The 19,386-nt window shown below is 37.0% G+C and overlaps 1 protein-coding gene across 1 annotated transcript; it reads right to left on the bottom strand.

Moving 5' to 3' along the window:
* Positions 1 to 216: 216 nt before the first annotated feature.
* On the bottom strand, positions 217 to 18,141 carry LOC131936817 (photoreceptor-specific nuclear receptor-like). The gene is made up of 7 exons (XM_059293895.1): positions 18,138 to 18,141; positions 8,631 to 8,771; positions 7,727 to 7,819; positions 4,723 to 5,046; positions 2,021 to 2,253; positions 1,026 to 1,155; positions 217 to 527 (listed from the first exon to the last, which is right to left on the bottom strand). Exons 1-7 carry the CDS (start codon positions 18,139 to 18,141, stop codon positions 217 to 219), a joined length of 1,236 nt encoding a protein of 411 aa, XP_059149878.1.
* Between the last annotated feature and the right edge of the window lie 1,245 nt (positions 18,142 to 19,386).

Raw genomic sequence — 19,386 nt, 5'->3', positions numbered from 1 at the left:
GTTCACTTTAAGTTAGGTATAGGTTAAGTTTCACATAGATTAAGGTTCAAATTTCACAGACCAACACCGCTATGTAAACATGGTCCTTATCAGCCGTAGGTTAAGGTTCACATAGGTTAAGGTTCAAAGTTCACAGACCAACACCGCTATGTAAACATCGTCCTTATCAGCCGTATGTTAAGGTTCACATAGGTCAAAGTTCACAGACCAACACCACTATGTAAACATGGTCCTTATCAACCGCTTGATGTTCAGGTCCGGGAACAAATCCCGCTCAAGCTCTCCCCCACACACCGTAGACAACACTGGGAGCAGGAGGAGCAGCTTCCCGAACCTGGAGCTGGGCTGGCCGTGGGGGGTGCTACAGCTGCAGCCGCCCAGGGGGAGTGGGTGGTGGTGGTGGTTGGGCGAGCTGTGGTGGCGGGGCGGGTGGTGCTGGCTGTAGCTGCAGTAGTGGGCTAGTGCCAGCTGAGCCTGGTCTTGGAGGAGGTCGACACGTCTCGGTTCCAGAGTCCGATCTCTCTGCTCTGTGGACAGACATCACTTACATTAAACTAACTTACGGTGCCATTTTGTTGTATTTGTATGTGAGTGTAGGCCGATATCTATCTAGCTATCTATCTATCTATCTATCTATCCATATATATATATATATATATATATATATATATATATATATATATATATATATATACCAGTGCGGGGTAAATGAGGGTGTCACCCCAATAGGCATCTCTTCGGAAGTGCATTCCCCCCCCCCCCCCCCCACCCCCAATGAAATAGATTCTAAATAGAAAATTAGAAAATATAAACTTTTACTGTCCGCCCCCCCCCCCCCCCCCCCCCACCTTCCCTAACCCGGAAATTAAGTTTAAGTTTAGTCCGCCCCCTCCCAAAGAAAAAAATGACTGAAAGAAACACTGCTGGTCTGGCACCCTACGACTGAGAAATGTACACGCCTCAGCAGTTTAGACCGAGCGACTGATACCTACCACAGCAGTATAGACCTAGCGACTGAAACCTACCACAGCGCAGGAGAGCGATGGTTTCAAGGAACGGTAACTCTGTCAGATCGGCTTGAACTGCCTGACATGCGGAGACAACTCTCTGTAAATCATCCTCAACTCGTGACACTGTAAGACATCCGGGCTCTTTCTGAGGAAACACGGTAGTTTAAAATAACTTTTTTTTTTTTAAATTGCATAAACTTAAATGATTTTTAAAAGAAAAACAATAGCAATGTTAGCAGTTTTTTTTAAAATTAATGTGTGTCGAATAAAGTGCGTTTCGAACATTTTCTTCTTCGTTTTTAATTGTAATGTTAGGCGAGATTTTCCTCCAACACAATTAAGTATTACGTGTCAACTTGTTATGCGCCATATAGGGCATTGACTCCGATTTCAGCCTGCTTTTCTTTTTGGATTTGTTTCTATAGCCTTTGTCGAACCAAGAACAAACTACAAGGCAGCAGTTGTTTGATTTTGGAGTTGTTTCTCTAGATGGGTTGCTATCAAGCCTCGTCTACCCGGGCAGTGTTTCTTCCAGACTTTTTTCTCGGGGGAGGAGGGAGGCACTTGAATTTATCGGGGGGGGGGGGGGGAAGGGCGGACTAAAATTTCCTGGGGGGGGGGGGGGGGGGCGGACACTGTTAAAAGTATATATTTTCTATATAAATTCCATTTCGTTCGGGAGGGCGGCAGACTTTCTTCGGAAGAGATGCCTGGAAGAAACTCTGTACCCTGGTAGAGCGCTTGTTTTATTTATCTTTAACAGATTTCGAAATGTAGGTGTTGTCCACAAATGAAAATGACGTCAAACAAATTAAGCCGAGCAGTTATCTCGGCGACAGCGGTCTTGTCTTCTCGATAAACTGTTGTTTCGTCTTAAATTAAAAAAAAAATCGCTATCTTGAGAAATCCTCCATGTTTTCTTATGTTTTCGCTCCGCCCCCCTCCCCCCAACCCAATTCTCCAATCTCTCCCCACCCATCTCACTGACACCTCCCAATCCCAATCATTACCTTCGATCCAATCTTCTCCCTCTGTTTATCGATTAGCTTGCAGACGTCAACCGGCCAATAGGACGCCGTCAGGGTGAACAGCCCCGCCCAGTGTAGCTCTAGCAGGACTAATTGATCGTGCGGATGGAGCAGACGGAAGAGGTGGTTGTACTGCGCCCGGCGGAGGGATGCGTACAGGACTTGTTGTAGGGTGGATTTAAAAAACACATCCGGGTCGCTTGGGTCGGAGATATCTGTGGATTCGACAAAAAGGGACTGAGGGTCAGCGAGAAAATGAAAAGTTTTCACAGATTTAGTTAGAAGGTGGAGTTTTGTTAAGTAGTATAGACTTTAGTGATTAGAAATGGACATCAGTGTTTCTTTCAGACTTTTTTCTCCGGGGGGGGGGGGCACTTGAAATTTTCGGGGGGGGGGGCGGTAGACTTTCTTCGGGGTAGGGGGGGGCGGACACTGTTAAAAGTATATATTTTCTATATAAATTATATAAATTTCATTTCGTTCGGGGGGGGGGGGGGGTAGAATTTTTTCTGGGGGGCTTAGCCCTCCCCCCCTCCCCGAAAAGATGCCTGGAGGAAACTCTGATGGACATGTAATAGAAATATGGTATCGCCAACGATATCATGAATTTAGACTTATGGTTTTGGTTAAGATTATGACAAGGATTTGGGCTAGGCCCTCATCGGCGGGTGGATTAACAACAAATGCCTCAAAGACTCTTTATGCGATTTTCCCGAAGGCAATTTTCTCAAATCGATGTTTTCCCGAATACGACAAATGTCAGAATAGACATTGCACGAATGCGACAAATGGACATTTGTCTATTCGGGAATACGACCTTTGGGTAAACGTCCATTTGGGCAAGTGTTTTTTTCCGGCAAACGTCCAGCTTCCGGTCTGATGTGATGTTAGTGTTATGGTTTGTGTTAGTGTTATTGTTATGGTTTGTGTTAGTGTTATGGTTTGTGTTAGTGTTATGGTTTGTGTTAGTGTTATGGTTTGTGTTAGTGTTATGGTTTGTGTTAGTGTTATGGTTTGTGTTCGTGTTATGGTTTGTGTTAGTGTTATGGTTTGTGTTAGTGTTATGGTTTCTGGTGTTGTGGTTTGTGTTATTTTTGTGTTAGTGTTATGGTTTGTGTTAGTGTTATGGTTTCTGGTGTTGTGGTTTGTGTTATGTTTGTGTTAGTGTTATGGTTTGTGTTAGTGTTATGGTTTCTGGTGTTGTGGTTTGTGTTATGTTTGTGTTAGTGTTACGGTTTGTGTTAGTACGGAGGTCGAAGCAGGTTATCGGGCATACCATACATCATAATACGACAGCGTGGTCGACTGGTATGGCGCACTGCTGCTAAAACGAAAGTCTGGATTTTGATTCGCGAGTTCGAATCCCTAGCTAGAACGTCCATAAGGTCCACATGGGGTTTGGCTGGTACCTGACTAGTGACCGGGGTCAATTAAACACGGCTAGGCCTAGTGGTGGCCACACAATCACTTCATAGGTCGAGGTTTAAGAAACAGGTGAACTCTACTTCATCCTATTCTCTAACCGTTTGGTTAGAATCAAAATTTTAAATACACAGGTAAGAAGACAAAAAAAACCCGACTATTTATCTACGAAACAGTTTTGAAATTGATTCGGGTTTATCGGTTTATCGGTTTGAAAAGAAGTGTTTATAGTCGGTGTATTTTATCGAGTGCCGGCGTGGTCTAGAGGTAGAACACATGCTTGCTAACCTGAAGATCATGAGTTCGGAACTAAGGCACAAAACATGTCTGAACATCATCGATTAAATCGCAATCATCTTTAAATCACAATCAACGTATGCGTATGAGATTAATTTCACTCAGTTTTGTGTACATAGATTTTTAGAGACTTTTGCTGTCTTTAACTAGAATAAAAGTTAAAAAAAAAGCAACTTTTTTTTTTATACGCGATATTTAAAAACAAGTTGTGAATATTGATTGTTTGTTTTTTACTCGCTTAACTAAGGATCAACTTGGGGGGGGGGGGGGGGGGGGGGGGTGGGCGGCAGGCCGCACTAACCAATCAATTGTCTTGAGTTGGATTTGACTTAGAAGGTGACTGACTGGTCAACCTGGTGACTGGTCAAGTCATGTCGCAGATTTGAATATTCAAATTTGACACGTGGCTCTAAAGTGTGGGATCAGGTTATCGATTACACCAGTGGGGGTCACTTTGTGCTGTATCGAACGGTTTATCGAATGGTCAGCTTCCTCAGAGCTCACACCACATACAACCTCTTCACACTCTTCGTTGTCTTGACATAGCTCGCTATTCACATTACCGTACATAACTCACTACTTTAAATTTTATATATAGATTCTATTACGGTCTGCATTTTTTGCATAATTTCAACAAGGACATGTTTTGTTATTTTTTGTCATCTCGCCGGAGTCTGCGGTAAATTTTTGACTCATGAATTTTTTAAATTGATTATAATTTTTTTTTCGCTTTACAAGTACGAGTCTAGAATTGAAAACAACATAAATAAAATAATTATTATTTAGCATTTAATGAATTTTGAGCGTCACTGAAAAATAATACTTTTATACAAATTACTACTTAGCGATCTGTAGTTATTCACTCCCCCCCCCCCAATTTTCGAGAAATTATTTAATATAACCTAATGAACATAACAATGACGAGGTGGATAGAAACTAATATATTGTAAGTGTACCATACTTACGCGTTATTTCTGGCGAACTCGCCGGAAGTTTGATGACGTCAGAGCTGAAGTCGCCGAACAGTATGCTGGGAAAACTTCCGGTCGGTTGCCATGGTAACAGGCTGTGCTGGCGGGGCGTCACTGGCCTGAAGGCGCTGAGGTAAGAGCCCCAGGTTAGGGGAGCCGCCATGGGGTGCGGCAGGTAGGGGCGCACGTCCAGGGAGGGGAAGGAGGCCATCGCCGAGGAGGAGGGGAGGGAGGGAGTCTCTAGCAGGATGTTTCTCCGAGCTGCGGAATTTTTTTTCGTGCCTTTGTTTTTCCTAGGACCTCGTTCCTCTTGTACGGCTAAAACAGAAATTTTAAAAAAAATTCAGCATTTTATTTTATTTTCTATAGTCTATATTATGCCAAATTTAAAAATATATATATATATATATATTTATTTATCGAGAAAGCGATGTTTTATCAAAATCATTAAAGTGTGCGTGGTCTAGTGGTAGAAGTCACGGATGTTAAACCAAAAGCCACATCTTCGGTACCCTGAGCAGAGCGCGCTGCGAACTCCCGGCTACATTCGAACCTAGCGGCCGATTGAAAGTCTACATCTTGTTGCGGTCTAGCTACTGTAAGACTTTCTCGCACCGGTTATTTACGTGCGGTGTGGCTAGCTGAAGTCTTTCTCGAACCGGTTTTTTTTTTTTTTTGCTCAAACGGTTGTTGTTTTTTCCAGTTGAAAATACCGTTCAAGCATATCTGAGTTTGTGGTTTATATTTTATTCAGTTCGGAGCTAAATAAAAACCATATGACAATGAATTTATAAAATGTTCGAATTTATAAAATGTTCAAATCGACTAAAATCATTATGATTACTGCAATGCCGTGAGATATTTTGTCTGAGATAATTGTCCTGAGATCTTTCGTCCGTGAGATCGTCTGCTGTTGAGAAAATTTTCCCTCGGGATCATTTATACTGTGATAATTTGTCTGAGATAATTTGTCCTGATTTTGTTTTTTACGGAACCAAATACAACATACTCAATAAATTCTCATAAACTACTAAAAACGCGATTCTGACAACATACTAATGTGCTCGTCGATTTGGCAGAAAGTTCTAGACGTTTTGTTAATGACGTCCTCAGCAAGGACGGATGCGTGTTAGGCTAACCCTTGTCCTTTTAGTTTATTATCTTTAACAGAGCACCATCATGTTTACTGTTTACAAAAATAAGAGTCGTTGCGTGATTTCAAAAGCGGACTTTATGACTTTGGACCGGTCACCGAACTACTCAAAAACTCTCTAATTTTGTCCGATAAAACCAGTCAAATTATCTCCCTTTAACTTCATAGATTCTCCCCCCTTTTCATAATTCCCAACGTCATAGTCGCTAACCGTATTACATTTTAAACGCTCTTGCACACGGAGCAAAAATCTCGGCCCAAGGGTGACTACTCCCGCGTTACATTTCATCACGGCCTCAGAGAATCTTGCAGGCCCGCGGACTCCGTCCCGAACAGCAGACGTAAAGTATGACGCGCTAACCCAATTAAAACAACCGCAACGTGTCACGTGGGGTCCCGGCACCGCGGTACCGGCAAGGCTGGAATTAAAACCCGGAAGCTGACTCTTGCCGGATGTGCCAAAATACGCTCCCCGCCCCGCCTCTGTCCTGATCCAATCAAGCATTTCCAATTTGAGCCTAATTCGATCGTTGCGTAAACTCACGTTGGGAATTTTGAAATTTTAGAATGCTTGATTTGCCACGGATCTAATAATGCTTCTGCTTTCACGCCGAGGGATGTTTAAAATTTAAACGTCCCCTTGCAGCCGTCAATTATATTTCTTCAAATTTTCCTGGCCGTATCGCGCCTTTGATTGTTCTTTTCTCGCAAAAATATTTGAAAACTTGTCGTCTGCGTATTGTTTTCTTTTTTGTGTGTGCATATTTATTCAATAATTGGCGTTTTGGAGTGTCTGAAACCTTTCTTTTGAATGCGTTCCTTAAACGCTTGTATTCGATTCGCATTCTTCTTTTTATGTCTTTGAAATAAATAGTTTACATACATTTAATACTGGGAATGCTTTCATTAGTGGCGCAAAGAAAAAAAATATTAATTTGCATGTTGGGCGTTAACCAGCCTATACAAATAAAATTATTTCTAGAATAAAAAGAAATTTTCATATATACATTTATACAATTGTGCGTCTTTTACAAGGGGGTAAATAACATATACATAGTTCCACATCATAATAATAACCATATCTCGCTGTTTTAGCAAGATCTGCTGTAAATGCCATTATAAACTAAAAATTTCAAACTAGATTTTTCACAATACACAAAGATTTTAGTTGAAATAATAGTTTAATTTTTAATAGTTACCCTCGAGCATTGTGTTTATGTTAAGACCGCTTGGTTGAGTTATCCTTTGTCATAGTATTAGCAACGTATTCATTTTTTTCCTCATTGCTAACAACACTGACTTTTGTCATCGTATCACTCGTCCCATTTTCTCCACACGACTAGTTCAACTCAGCATAGCATCAACCACACCACTACTTTATCAACCACACGACCACTTCATCAACCACACGACTAATTCATCAACCACACGACTAATTCATCAACCACACCACTAATTCTTCAACCATACGACTACTTCATCAATAACACGAGTCATTCACCAAACACACGACTAATTCATCAACCACACCACTAATTCCTCAACCACACCACTAATTCATCAACCACACCACTAATTCATCAACCACAAGACTAATTCATCAACCACACCACTAATTCATCAACCACACCACTAATTCATCAACCACAAGACTAATTCATCAACCACACCACTAATTCATCAACCACACCACTAATTCATCAACCACAAGACTAATTCATCAACCACACCACTAATTCATCAACCACACCACTAATTCATCAACCACACCACTAATTCATCAACCACAAGACTAATTCATCAACCACACGACTAATATATTAACCACACCAAACCTCCACTCACCATTTCTATTCATGCTGACAGCAAAACACTTCTGTAGTCTGCAGTGGGGGCACCAGTTTCTTCTGGCCTTGTCAATCAGACAATTTCCTTTACCTGAAACAAATCTTAACTGTCAGATCAATGTAACAACGAAATAAAAAAAAATGTTATACAGAAAATACACAGACCCCCCCCCCCCCTCCCCCACAAGTAATAAATGAGCCATCAAACTCTGGCGACATTTTTTTTCTAGTACCAAAGTTTTAGGAACCGCCAACACAAGAATAAAGAATACACAATCGAACAAATTATTTCAATTTTATAACTTTACGCATTTAAGAATTATAAATGCAAGAAATTGCAACTGATAAATGCAAGGACTTTTTACGAAGAAGAGCTCCAAAACTCAGGGGCTTTAACTCTGGTGAAAAAGATTGGAAGGGTGAAGTGAAGCTACATGTTGAATGACGACTAGCCCGTTTTGAGTTCAATGTACTACCCGACAGAAATTTATTTGATCTTTTTGGGTGTTCGCCCAACTTTTACGTGTACAGATTGCACGGGCAAACCGCCGAAAATGGAAAGTGCATGGCATTTTGTGCTCTACAGAAATTTACTTTTGAATATCAACAGTTCACTAATGTAAGAATTAAAAATCTCACCAATGCAAAATTTTTAGAACGTATCAATTCAGGTGTTACGAAATCATGAATGCATGTTTTTGAGAACACACCAATGAAAGAATTTACTAACTCACCAATACTAAAAATGTAAGTACTCACAAATTCTAAAAATGTAAGTACTCACCAATGCATGAATGAAAGCAGTCACTAATGAAAGAATTTACTAACTCACCAATACAAAAAATATAAGTACTCACCAATGAGAGAATTTACTCACCAATACTAAAAATATAAGTACTCACCAATGCAGGAGTAGTTGATATTTTTCCGAATGCTCCTCTTGAAGAAACACGAGCAGCCGTCGCAGCAGAAGACACCGTAGTGCTTGCCATAACTCTTGTCCCCACACACCTCACAAGATACGGGGACAGGCAAGGTGCGACCTGCCACAGGGGATAAGGAATGGAATCATACCATCTATATACATACGCACACATACATACACACACTATATATGTATATATATATATATATACATATATATATATATATATATATATATATATATATATATATATATATATATATATGTGTGTGTGTGTGTGTATACGTGTGTGTTGCATACCGGTGCTCAGCTGTGGTGTGAAACTCTGCAATTTACTTTTTAATGGACAGAAAAAAAAAGACGCTAAACAAGTCGGTTGTTTGGTGTGTTTTTTTTCTGTAATTCTTGTGCTAAAAATATTCATTTCACATTAGATGTTAAAAAGAATTATGGGGAGAGAATAATAGTAGGGGACATAATAAAACGTACCCCAACTCGCATGACACAATAAACAAAACCAAACCCCACACCCCAGCCCACACCGTTACCAACACGACGCATCCAACTGCACCATAAAGCACATCCCAAACCCCTCACCACTAACCCCCACGATTTCACTAAACCACAAAGCACAAACCAAACCCCCCACCACTAACCCCCACGATTTCACTAAACCATAAAGCATATCCCTAACCCCACACTACTAACCCCCACAATACACGCCCATTCACTCATCCCAAACCACACACACGACGTCCCATACACAACACCACACAGGGAGGTAGTCCAAACCACAAACCACACGACACCAGGAACCACACCCTGGAGCAACCCCTCATAAACCCGGTACACACGTCACTGAACGGCAAGAACACAACCCTACAACCTGAACCACAACACCCCACACCTCACCCCGAAAATAACACTACTTTTCAACACACATTAAAACCCACACTCCACAATCAACAACCCACATCCCACCTTACTTATCACGTGACCCACAACCACTAACTTATCCTACATCATATACACCACCAGTGGCGTAGGCACCCCCCTCAAGCCTTTCAATTTATTTTTCCAACCCATTTTGGCGCCCCCTAAGGTCGGCGCCCGGGGACATATGTCTGTCGTCCCCCCCCCCCCCCCCCCCCCACCGCTACGCCCCTGATGTAGTAAAGCACATTGCGTTTTGACCAATAATTATTTTATAAATTATTTTTCTCAAACAAGTACAACATTTTAAAATATATAGGCCTATAATTCACGTGAAACGGGTACCGATGGTTAGTATACTATATTCTCTAAATGAATATAATACAAAGTTTTAAAAAAGTGTTTGTTTAATATTGATATCAAGGAGAAAACGTAGTACTATGTTGCAAAGAGTGTTATAAATAGCATTACATTGAAAGCTAACAATAAGGGAGACAACCCTTATTGCATTACCAAAAGTTGCTAGGTATAAAATTAAATTCAATTATTACAAAATATTTTTACAAAAAAATATTTAATATGTATTTTTTTTAAACAATAATTTGGTCCTTCGTATTAAAAATATACTATTTAAATATCTAGCATATCGAACTTGTTATTTGATATTAATCTACTTATGAAACTATCAGCTTTATTAAATAGTAAATGTATACACATATTTTAAAAACACGATTGAGTTAATGGGCAATCAAGGAAAATATAGAAAGCTAGTTTCAAATAGCTCTGATTATTATGTATAAAAAGAAAAAAAAAAGCTCTGATTATTATATAAGCAATTGATGTTCATGTCTTTGATGCTGTGTAAAATCTATCAAATAAATAATTATTACTGATTTAAATGTTTAAAGCAATTGAATTAATAAAAAAAAAGGAAAAAAAAAAACTAATTGAGGACTGTATAGATATAGATCAGTGGTTCCCAACCTTTTTCGAGTGGCGACCCCCTTTTATAAAAAGTAAGTGACCCGCGACCCCCATAGAATTAAAAAGCCGAAATTAGTATGGAAATTAATAAGCACTAAAATAAGGTTTTCTAGTAGACTTTCAATATGAACTACTCTTGATAACTGTTTTAATAGCATGAGTAAAATTGCATACTATTCACTAAACCTTCGTGGTTAAGTTTTTAATTTAAAAATATTTTGTTAAAGCCAACCTATGTCGTTATAATTATCTTAATTTTGTTTTTAATCGAAGAATAGTGTTGAAAATATATTCTCGAAAAGTCAATCAATTTTACGTTTGGGTATGAATGGCGAAGACTACACCAAAATTGTGCCTGCAGTTTTTCATTTTGCTCGAAATCATTCTGCAAATCAAAGAATTCATCTTGTAATTCATCGGGAATGCTGGCAACATCAAGGGAAGAAGAGAATGGGTAATGCGTAAATGCAGATTCTTCTTTTTTTAGCTCAGAGAAATAGCCATGCAGTTCGTTTTCAAGAGATTCAAGATGCCCAGAAATCGCTTCTTTCAAAATTTTAATTATCTCACAATCAGATTCATCTACCACACAGCAGAGTTTCTCAAATTTACAATATTTCCACGATTTGGTTTCTTTACCGATTTTGCAGCTTTGATAAAAATGCCCCGAGATTATCAAGGAAAGTTGTAATATTCGTTCATTTTCCCTGAAGCTTAAGGTTAAGCTTATCTTGATGTTCGAACACATCTGCTAGGTATGATACTCTCTCCAACCACTCTATGTCGTTTTAAGTATATCAAAAAGTCTTCTTTCCTTTGCACTCCCAAGAACAATTTGATTTCAGATTTCAATTCAAAAACACAATTTACAACATTTCGTTTGACAGTCAGCGTACTGTAGTGTAGAAGAGCAGAACCTCGTGATCTATATTAACGTTTTTGCTCAGTTCTTTGAAGGCTCCAGATTTTTATATAATTTACGACTTATACTAGCAATGGACTCTTGATGTCGATTGGTTAGGGCAGTGGTTAGAGAGCTAAATCTTTTCTGTTTTCTGAAAGGCCGATTTTGAGCTAAACATAGATGGCGCACCATCTGTACAAACCCCCACAGCCGTTCTAACCCATTTTAATCATCCAGTTTTTAAAAAAGGTATTTATTTTCTCCATGCTATCTTCACAAAATAGCAACACTTCTTTGCTATCATCCGCATGAATATAGACACAGACCAGCAACTGCAACACGAACTCACGTTTGTTGATTTATCAACTTGAAAAGCAAACAACGGTGAAAGCTTAATTTCAATAAAAATGTGTTATTTAACATTTACGTACATGCAGCGTTTGATGAGATTTTCTCCTATTTTTACTTTCTCGTATATACGTAGTATAGAGAAAGTATTGTAATCGTGCAAAAAAAAAAATCGAGATTTTTACAAATCTCGACGTTTTACACCTCACTGATATGGAAAAACATAATTTTGCAATCTTGTCCGTATGTCTGTGTGTGTGTGTGTCTGTGTGTGTGTCTGTCCGTGTGTAAACACGATAACTTGAGTACCGTTACAGCTAGGTTGATGAAATTTCATATATAAGTATTTTATCAAAATCGTAGATCCGTATCAACTTTTGAGCGATTTCCGAAAACCGGAAGTGGTACTTTTCCTACTTTGAATTTTTCAAAAGCCTATAACTTGAGTACTATTTTAGATAGATAAATGAAATTTCACATGTAAGTAAAAGATCTAATTTTCTACCTTCTGTAAAATTTTGAGTAATTTCCGTTGACCGAAAGTAGTAATTTACGCTACTTCCAATTTCTCAAAAAAACGAATGTAAATTTTTTAAGTACTAATAATATTGCGCACTATTATGCACTTTTTATTTGGCGTTCACTTGGTGTGCACTTCTTTTGTCTACGAGATTTTATTCTATTTTAAAAACTTTAAGTATTTAAAATTGATTAAAAATCATATCTATAGCCCGAGTTCCCATCCCCTGTTGTTTTATATAAGAATATTCGAGAAAGTTTAGGGGAGATCACTCCCGGTTTATTTTATTCTAGAGCACATTCTAAAATATCGGTAGGGTGGCGGGCACCACCTATTTTAAATCGACAAACTCCTTCCAGAGGCGTAGCGACCCTTACGATTTGCACCCCCCCTCAAATTTTTTATTTGCACCCCCCCCCCCCCCTCAAATTTTCGATTTCCATCCCCTTCAACCTTTCAATAATGTTTATGAAAAAAATTCTGTCTCTGTCGAATAGTGAGAGGCGGGCACTTACGAATCGTTCGGCGGGCGCTTTGGCGCCCGCGGGCACGGGGTTGGGAACCCCTGTTGTAGAGCGATGCTGTGAATCGGATGTCATCCAAGCAGTTATATAAGTACATATATTATATAAGTATAAACAATGGTAGCAGTTTTTGTAGCATCACATCTGTGTTTTGGGTTAATGTGTGTGTTTGTGTATTTGTGTATGTAATTGTGGGTGTATTTGTAAGTGTATTTTTGTGTATGATAGTCTTTGTGTAATTGTGTGTGAATGTGTATATATGTGTGTGCGAGTGATTGTGATTATGTGATTTTGTGTGTGAATTTATGTGTATTTAAGTGTGTGTGTTTGTGTTTGTGTTGGTGTGTATTTGTGTGTGTGTAATTGTGTATGTATTTGAGTATAATTGTGTCAGCAAATATTGTGTGTATGTGTGTGTGTGTAATTGAATGCGTATTTGTGTGTGTATTGGTGTATATTTAAGTGTTTATGTGTGTAATTGTGTGTTAATCCGTGTGTCTTGTCAGTAATTGGGTGTGTGGGCCTATTTGTGGGGAATTGTGTGTGTGTATTTGTGTGCGTATTTGTGTGTGTAATAATATGTCCAAATTTGTGTACGTTTTTTGTGAAGAATATTAACTACCACATGCACATTTGTATCAATCAAGTAAGTAAACCCTTAATTAATAGATTGTGCTTTTCTAACATAATATGATGCACACCCTTTTTTCATAGTTTGAGAATAATCAAACTAATTATTCAAAAGTGCCTCGTTTTGGACTAATAGCTATTTTCAACCACGAAGCTGTTTCCGTGGAAAGCTGAATGTAAACATGGGTTTAATACAAACAGACGCAAAAATACGTTGTGAATAAATTAGTTAGACAGATACTAAATTATACTATCACAAATTTTCTTATCAAGTAAGTAATGGAAAAAAATCATACTAATTATTAAAAGTAACAAAATTAGTAATGTATATTTATATTTGCTTCAATAATATAAGACAATTAGGCTAATTGTTTTGTTTTCAATTTATTTGCTTTAGTTGCATTGTGACGTCTTTTTCAATACTTGTGTTCGTTTATACCAAAACATGTTTGAAAGAATAGTCTAAATCACATATATTGATGTGTAACGAAGTATTCCGGGGGCGAAACTACCGTTGTTTTTTTTTTTAAATTATAATAATCCTTACTATTTTTTTTTTAATTCTTTGTTGTGCCATTAAAAATATATTGAAAGTTTGAGTAAGCAATTTTTAGTTTCGAAACAAAAACCTCCGTTCTTATTTACATTTTTTAAAAATAGCTACTTTGTCTCTTTAAGTTTTTAGTGGCTGTCCCCAGCTAACGAGCCTCATCTGCCCGGTTTAGCAACCATGGGCTTTACCTACTCGACCACGCCGACGCCTTCAGTTATTTTAATTTCTAGAATATTCTGCAGCTTACCTCACAATGTAGATTTTTAGACAAAAGTCTGGGAGACCCTTCCTATTTTTACTGATACGAGCCGGCCCGCGGCATAACATACGCCGCTATTTAGTTGTTTTATTTTCTACTTTTCAGTAATTCATAATTTGTGAATTCGACAGTACCAATGCTGCCACTGAAAATATTTGCTTTAAAACACTACCCCCACCCCTTTCCCCTAACCCCGACCCTACTCCCCCCCCCCCCCCCCCCCGTGAAAGCAGCCTCCTCTTAGTTATTTCTTAGTTACCTCCTGTAAGTTTAAAATCGAACTAAATTATCTGCCCCGCTCTACGGCTCTACGATTTGTAAACATTTAGCTTTGTAAAAATTTAGAGTGAACACCGCTCACCAGACAATGTGGGGGTGGTAGTGATAGAGAGACAGAGAGGGGACTGCAAGGAGGCGCTTGCAGCTTATTTTCTAACGGCTCCCAGACGAGAATTATATATATGGATAGATTGTATCTGTGTGCTAAATGATCAGTGTTTTGTGGACCTAATTCTTCGAGCGATTTTTTAAAATACTAGTCGCTCATACAATTTTATTAAGAATATTTGAGGCGAAGCGCATAGGCCCTATATAATTTCCAAATTGCCACTAATTTCCAAATTGCAGCGGTAATAGATCAAAACACGCTTTTCTTTATTGGTATAGAAGTAGTGGAGCATTACTATATTAAATTTATGGAACATGGTGTTATTTTTACTTTTAGTGCGTAAATAAAACCTTGTTATTGTTAACATTGATATTTTTTTTCTAGTTCATCTACATGCGCTCTTTAAATGTCACAAATCGACTTTTTTAAATGACACAATTATTCTCTTTAAATGTCACAAATGGACTCTTTAAATGATACAAAACTGCTCTTTAAAAGCCACACATCGACTTTTTAAATTACACAATTATCCACTTTAAATAACACAATTTGACTTATCAATAACTACTGTAAACATAACTCTAGAGTCAAAACTTTCAATTTTCTAACTCAGCTATGTTCGAGTAGACCTACTTTAATACCGTTTCTACGTAGATCCTGTGGCGTAGGCAGGGGGGTTAGGGGGATCAGAACCCCCCCCCCCCCCATAGACCCCTCGGTAGATACATAAAGGTTGAGCGGGAGATGCAAATCAAAAGTTTGAGGGGGGGTGCAAATCAAAAGTTTGAGGGGGGGGGGGTGCAAATCAAAAGTTTGTCCTCGGGGGCCAGGGAGGGACGCTACGCCTCTGATATATACATTTATAATGCGGGGAAAAATTTGAGCCCCCCCCCCCCCCCCAATGAGATGATCCTGGCTACGCCACTGCGTAGATCGATATGTAAACAACTACATAATCGGTCCATACAACGGTAATGACTTGCAAACATTCAACACTTATTCGTCATAGATTTCTCACCATTGTTCTCCCCCAACAGACGAAGCTTTTAACTTGTTTTTATTTTATTTGATTCCTCACCCGCGCTTAAGTCTATTTTTGTTTTTCTTCTGTCGTCAACTACTTCTAACGGATTGATTTCTATCAAACATGACAGGGCGACAATGTAAAAAGGCATAGAAATTAACTTAATTAAATGTTTAATTTTAAAATATTTAATGTTTCTATAATAACTAGTTAACTGTATAAATTACTAATTTTCCTCGCTGTTATTCATACATTGTTTGCTTTCTTTAAATGAAAAGTTTTTTATCTATGTGATTTTACTAACGTTTAAAAAACAATAATAAACACAAATTAATATAAAAACCTTTTTATGATAAGCTTTTATATGTACTAAAAAGAGAAAAATATTTTTGTACTTTTTATGATAGGTAATCTATTTAATTTTTTTTTAAAGATGTTTTTCACAAACATCTCCAATCCGTATGTATTCAAAATAATCATTGCAAATTAAATATTAAAATAAAATATTTCATCATTTTTAAATACAGTAACACCATGTCTAAATATAGCAAGACCAAGTTTAATAGTTTCATCACCTTATTTTTTATTGTATTGTATTTACATTTTTTTACTATTTCAGCAGAGATTTTTACCATGCTTGAAAAAAATACGATTTGATGGTATTTTTTTCCCTAAATCATACGTTTTTTGTTGTTGTTGTTTTAAAATTGGGAAATAATTATCACAAACATGATTTACATTTTTTTTTTCAGAAATAAAGATGAAATCATCCAAGATTTAACTGGAACCTGTTTTAAGATTGTTGTTGAATTTCTACAGCTTTATTCTATTTATAAAGAATGTATGAGTAAAATAATGGCTTTATTTATTGTGGTGATCTGGGTTTTTTTTGTAAAGTTTCATAAAAAATTTTAAACTCTAATTTTTAAAGTTGTGAAAGTTATCTATAGACAGGGGGTCTATACGGCAGACATTAGATTGTTCTCACAGTAAAAGATAAATAAGAACCAAGAGCATTTAACTTATACAACTGTGCATGTTCCTACTCTCAGTCTGAAGATCTTACTGATTTGTTTTTTTTTGGGTTCAAAATAAAATATTGAAAATACAATGATTTATTAAATAGAATCAAACATTGTGCGCGAATATATATATATATATATATATATATATATATATATATATATATATATATATATATATATATATATATATATATATATATATATATATATATATATATATATATATATATAATTTATTTATTTATTTATTTATTTATTTATTTATTTATTTATTTATTTATTTATTTATTTATTTATTTATTTATTTATTTATTTATTTATTTATTTATTTATTTATTTATTTATTTATTTATTTATTTATTTATTTATTTATTTATTTATTTATTTATTTATTATTTTATTTATTTATTTATTTAATTAATTAATTAATTTATTTATTTATTCAAAATTAATATATTACAGTGTAGAAAAAGTAGAAACAAGGGTTATATAATTATCTTACTTTTAACTTTGATTACGTATGTGTTTGACCTACTGCTCATTTATAATCAAGGGAGACACCTCCTAACTTGTTTAAAAAAGTCGCAAAATTACAATAGTATTCAAATTTAACAGTAAAAATGACATTATCATTTATTATTTTAATTGACTTAAAATTTGCAACTACTATTTGATAAATGTGTATGTTCTTTACACGTTTACCTGTGTGTGTTATGTTATCACTTTGCTCTAATTTAATTAGAAAACTGGTAGCTTTAATAAAAGACTGAGCTTTACATTTTTGAAAGCGTAATATATCGAACGTTGAGAGCTGGGTTTATTTTCCACCTTCAGAATTTTTTTGACTCCACAAACTCTTAAATTTTCAGGTGTAAAAAAATGAGATTGGGCGGTTTGTATTATGTATTAGTAAACCATTTTCAGTGAATGCAAGTACCTGAAAGTATTACTAAGTATTATTAAGCTTTGACATCAGGAAGTTGTAATTGCTGATATTTAACTAATTTAATTCCAGTAACCCAACTACTGTCATTAATTAACCTAACAAGTTTAACGAAGAGTCCATTATTATGTAATTTCTAGAATCTAGTGTAGTATAGCAAAAATAGTTGCGTCGTTCACACGTTATGTAATCAACGATTATACCACCATTAAGTGAACAATGACGACAAAAAGTTTATATTAAGGTAATTTTTTTAAACGCATGTTTTTCTTTTTAAAAAAGCAATAATTTTATAATAATATAATTTTTCTACGGTTGCTTTGTATCTATTGTTATAATTATTATTTATAAAATCAAATTAAAAAACTCAGCTGATAAAAATCAACAGATTTAATTTTTACCTAGATTGTTATGCACGAATTGGAATAATTCAAAACGAACCAACTTACCCATTATATTTGCCGATGTCTGGACACTAAAACAAATTAATTCAGCGGGTTAATTATTTTTTAAGTACTCCAGGCTGAGGCCACATTAAAAAGTCATGTGTTCTAAAACTATCTTTAAATTTCTGTCAACCGATGTCCCATCTTTCAATTTTCCAACTCTAAAAGTAATCTTCCGATTTATTTCCCCTTTTATACGATTGCCTCCCTCTTTTGTTTTGCCACCCCCCCCCCCCCCCCACCCCCACCCCTTCCATACTCCCCACCCCTTTTTTTTAATTCTTCGGCCACCCCGTGTCCCTCTAAAAAAAAAGCAGGTGTATCCACCGCGTCCATCTTTTCCCGCCATTAACTCGCGGAAATCGACACTGCCCCTCTGACGTCATCCAGTCAGAGAGCTTCTCATCCCGCAGACGTGCGCGCGGCGGTTGCGCACGCAGTCAATACTCGGCCTCGGCCAAACTCGGCCCTCGAGTATCGATTCCCGGATAATCTATCAGCGCGGAGGAAGACGGCAGTTTTAAATATGATATTCCTGGCGATCGCTTTAAACATCTTGAAAGATTTTTACCCTCGCCGATCTTCGGCTTAGCCGGAGATAACCGGCTAGAGCACCTCCAGCCGTCTAACCGGCAAAAATCGGAAGTGTTGTCAGAGAATTGAACCGGAGATGTGGTTAGTGTTTGTTTAATTAAGCCGCGTGCACTGATTACTTCATGTTCATTACTTTAATTAAGACAAAAACCGAAACGCAATGAAGATGATAAAGCAATATAAACGACATACTGCTTGATGTAATTAAATACTTTGATTTTAGAAAACCGCTTTCTTTAGGTCATTTTAAAAAGGAAAACATAAGCAACTAATGAGGTTTCGACTTGAGGCCTTCATCAAAATAAACACGTATGAAACTACTTTATAAAAAGAATATAATTTAGACTATAAATCTTAGACCCAAAATTTTGTTAAGAAGAAAATTATAGTGAACAGTACAAGTGTATGCAAAAAGTAAAAAAAAAAAAAGAGAGATTCCCTCCCTTACCAACTACCCCACCCCCACCCCGTATGACTTTTTACTTACATAATGAAGACTGTATTGCATAATTTCAAATTCAATCTAGATAAATTACTACAGGTAGAAAAAAAAAGCAACAAATATCAGAGGCAAGTGAAACGGAGTGTGTCCCCCCCCCCCTCCCCCCACCGTCTTTAGGCTAGACTCACCTATGACTAGAACAGCACAGCTAAACAC

Source organism: Physella acuta, unplaced genomic scaffold, assembly GCF_028476545.2.
Source record: "Physella acuta isolate Inbredline_101_S28 unplaced genomic scaffold, ASM2847654v3 ptg000188l, whole genome shotgun sequence".
NCBI lineage: Eukaryota > Metazoa > Mollusca > Gastropoda > Physidae > Physella > Physella acuta.
The sequence above is the reverse complement of the archived record's forward strand: the minus strand, read 5'-3'. Positions and strand labels throughout refer to the sequence as shown.

Excerpts from the sequence above, each read along its gene's own strand:
- LOC131936817 (XM_059293895.1), bottom strand. Across the intron at positions 1,156-2,020 it reads GGGAGAAGATTGGATCGAAG|AAAGAGCCCGGATGTCTTAC; the intron begins GTAATGATTGGG and ends GTGTTTCCTCAG. Across the intron at positions 528-1,025 it reads CATCGCTCTCCTGCGCTGTG|AGCAGAGAGATCGGACTCTG; the intron begins GTAGGTTTCAGT and ends GTCTGTCCACAG.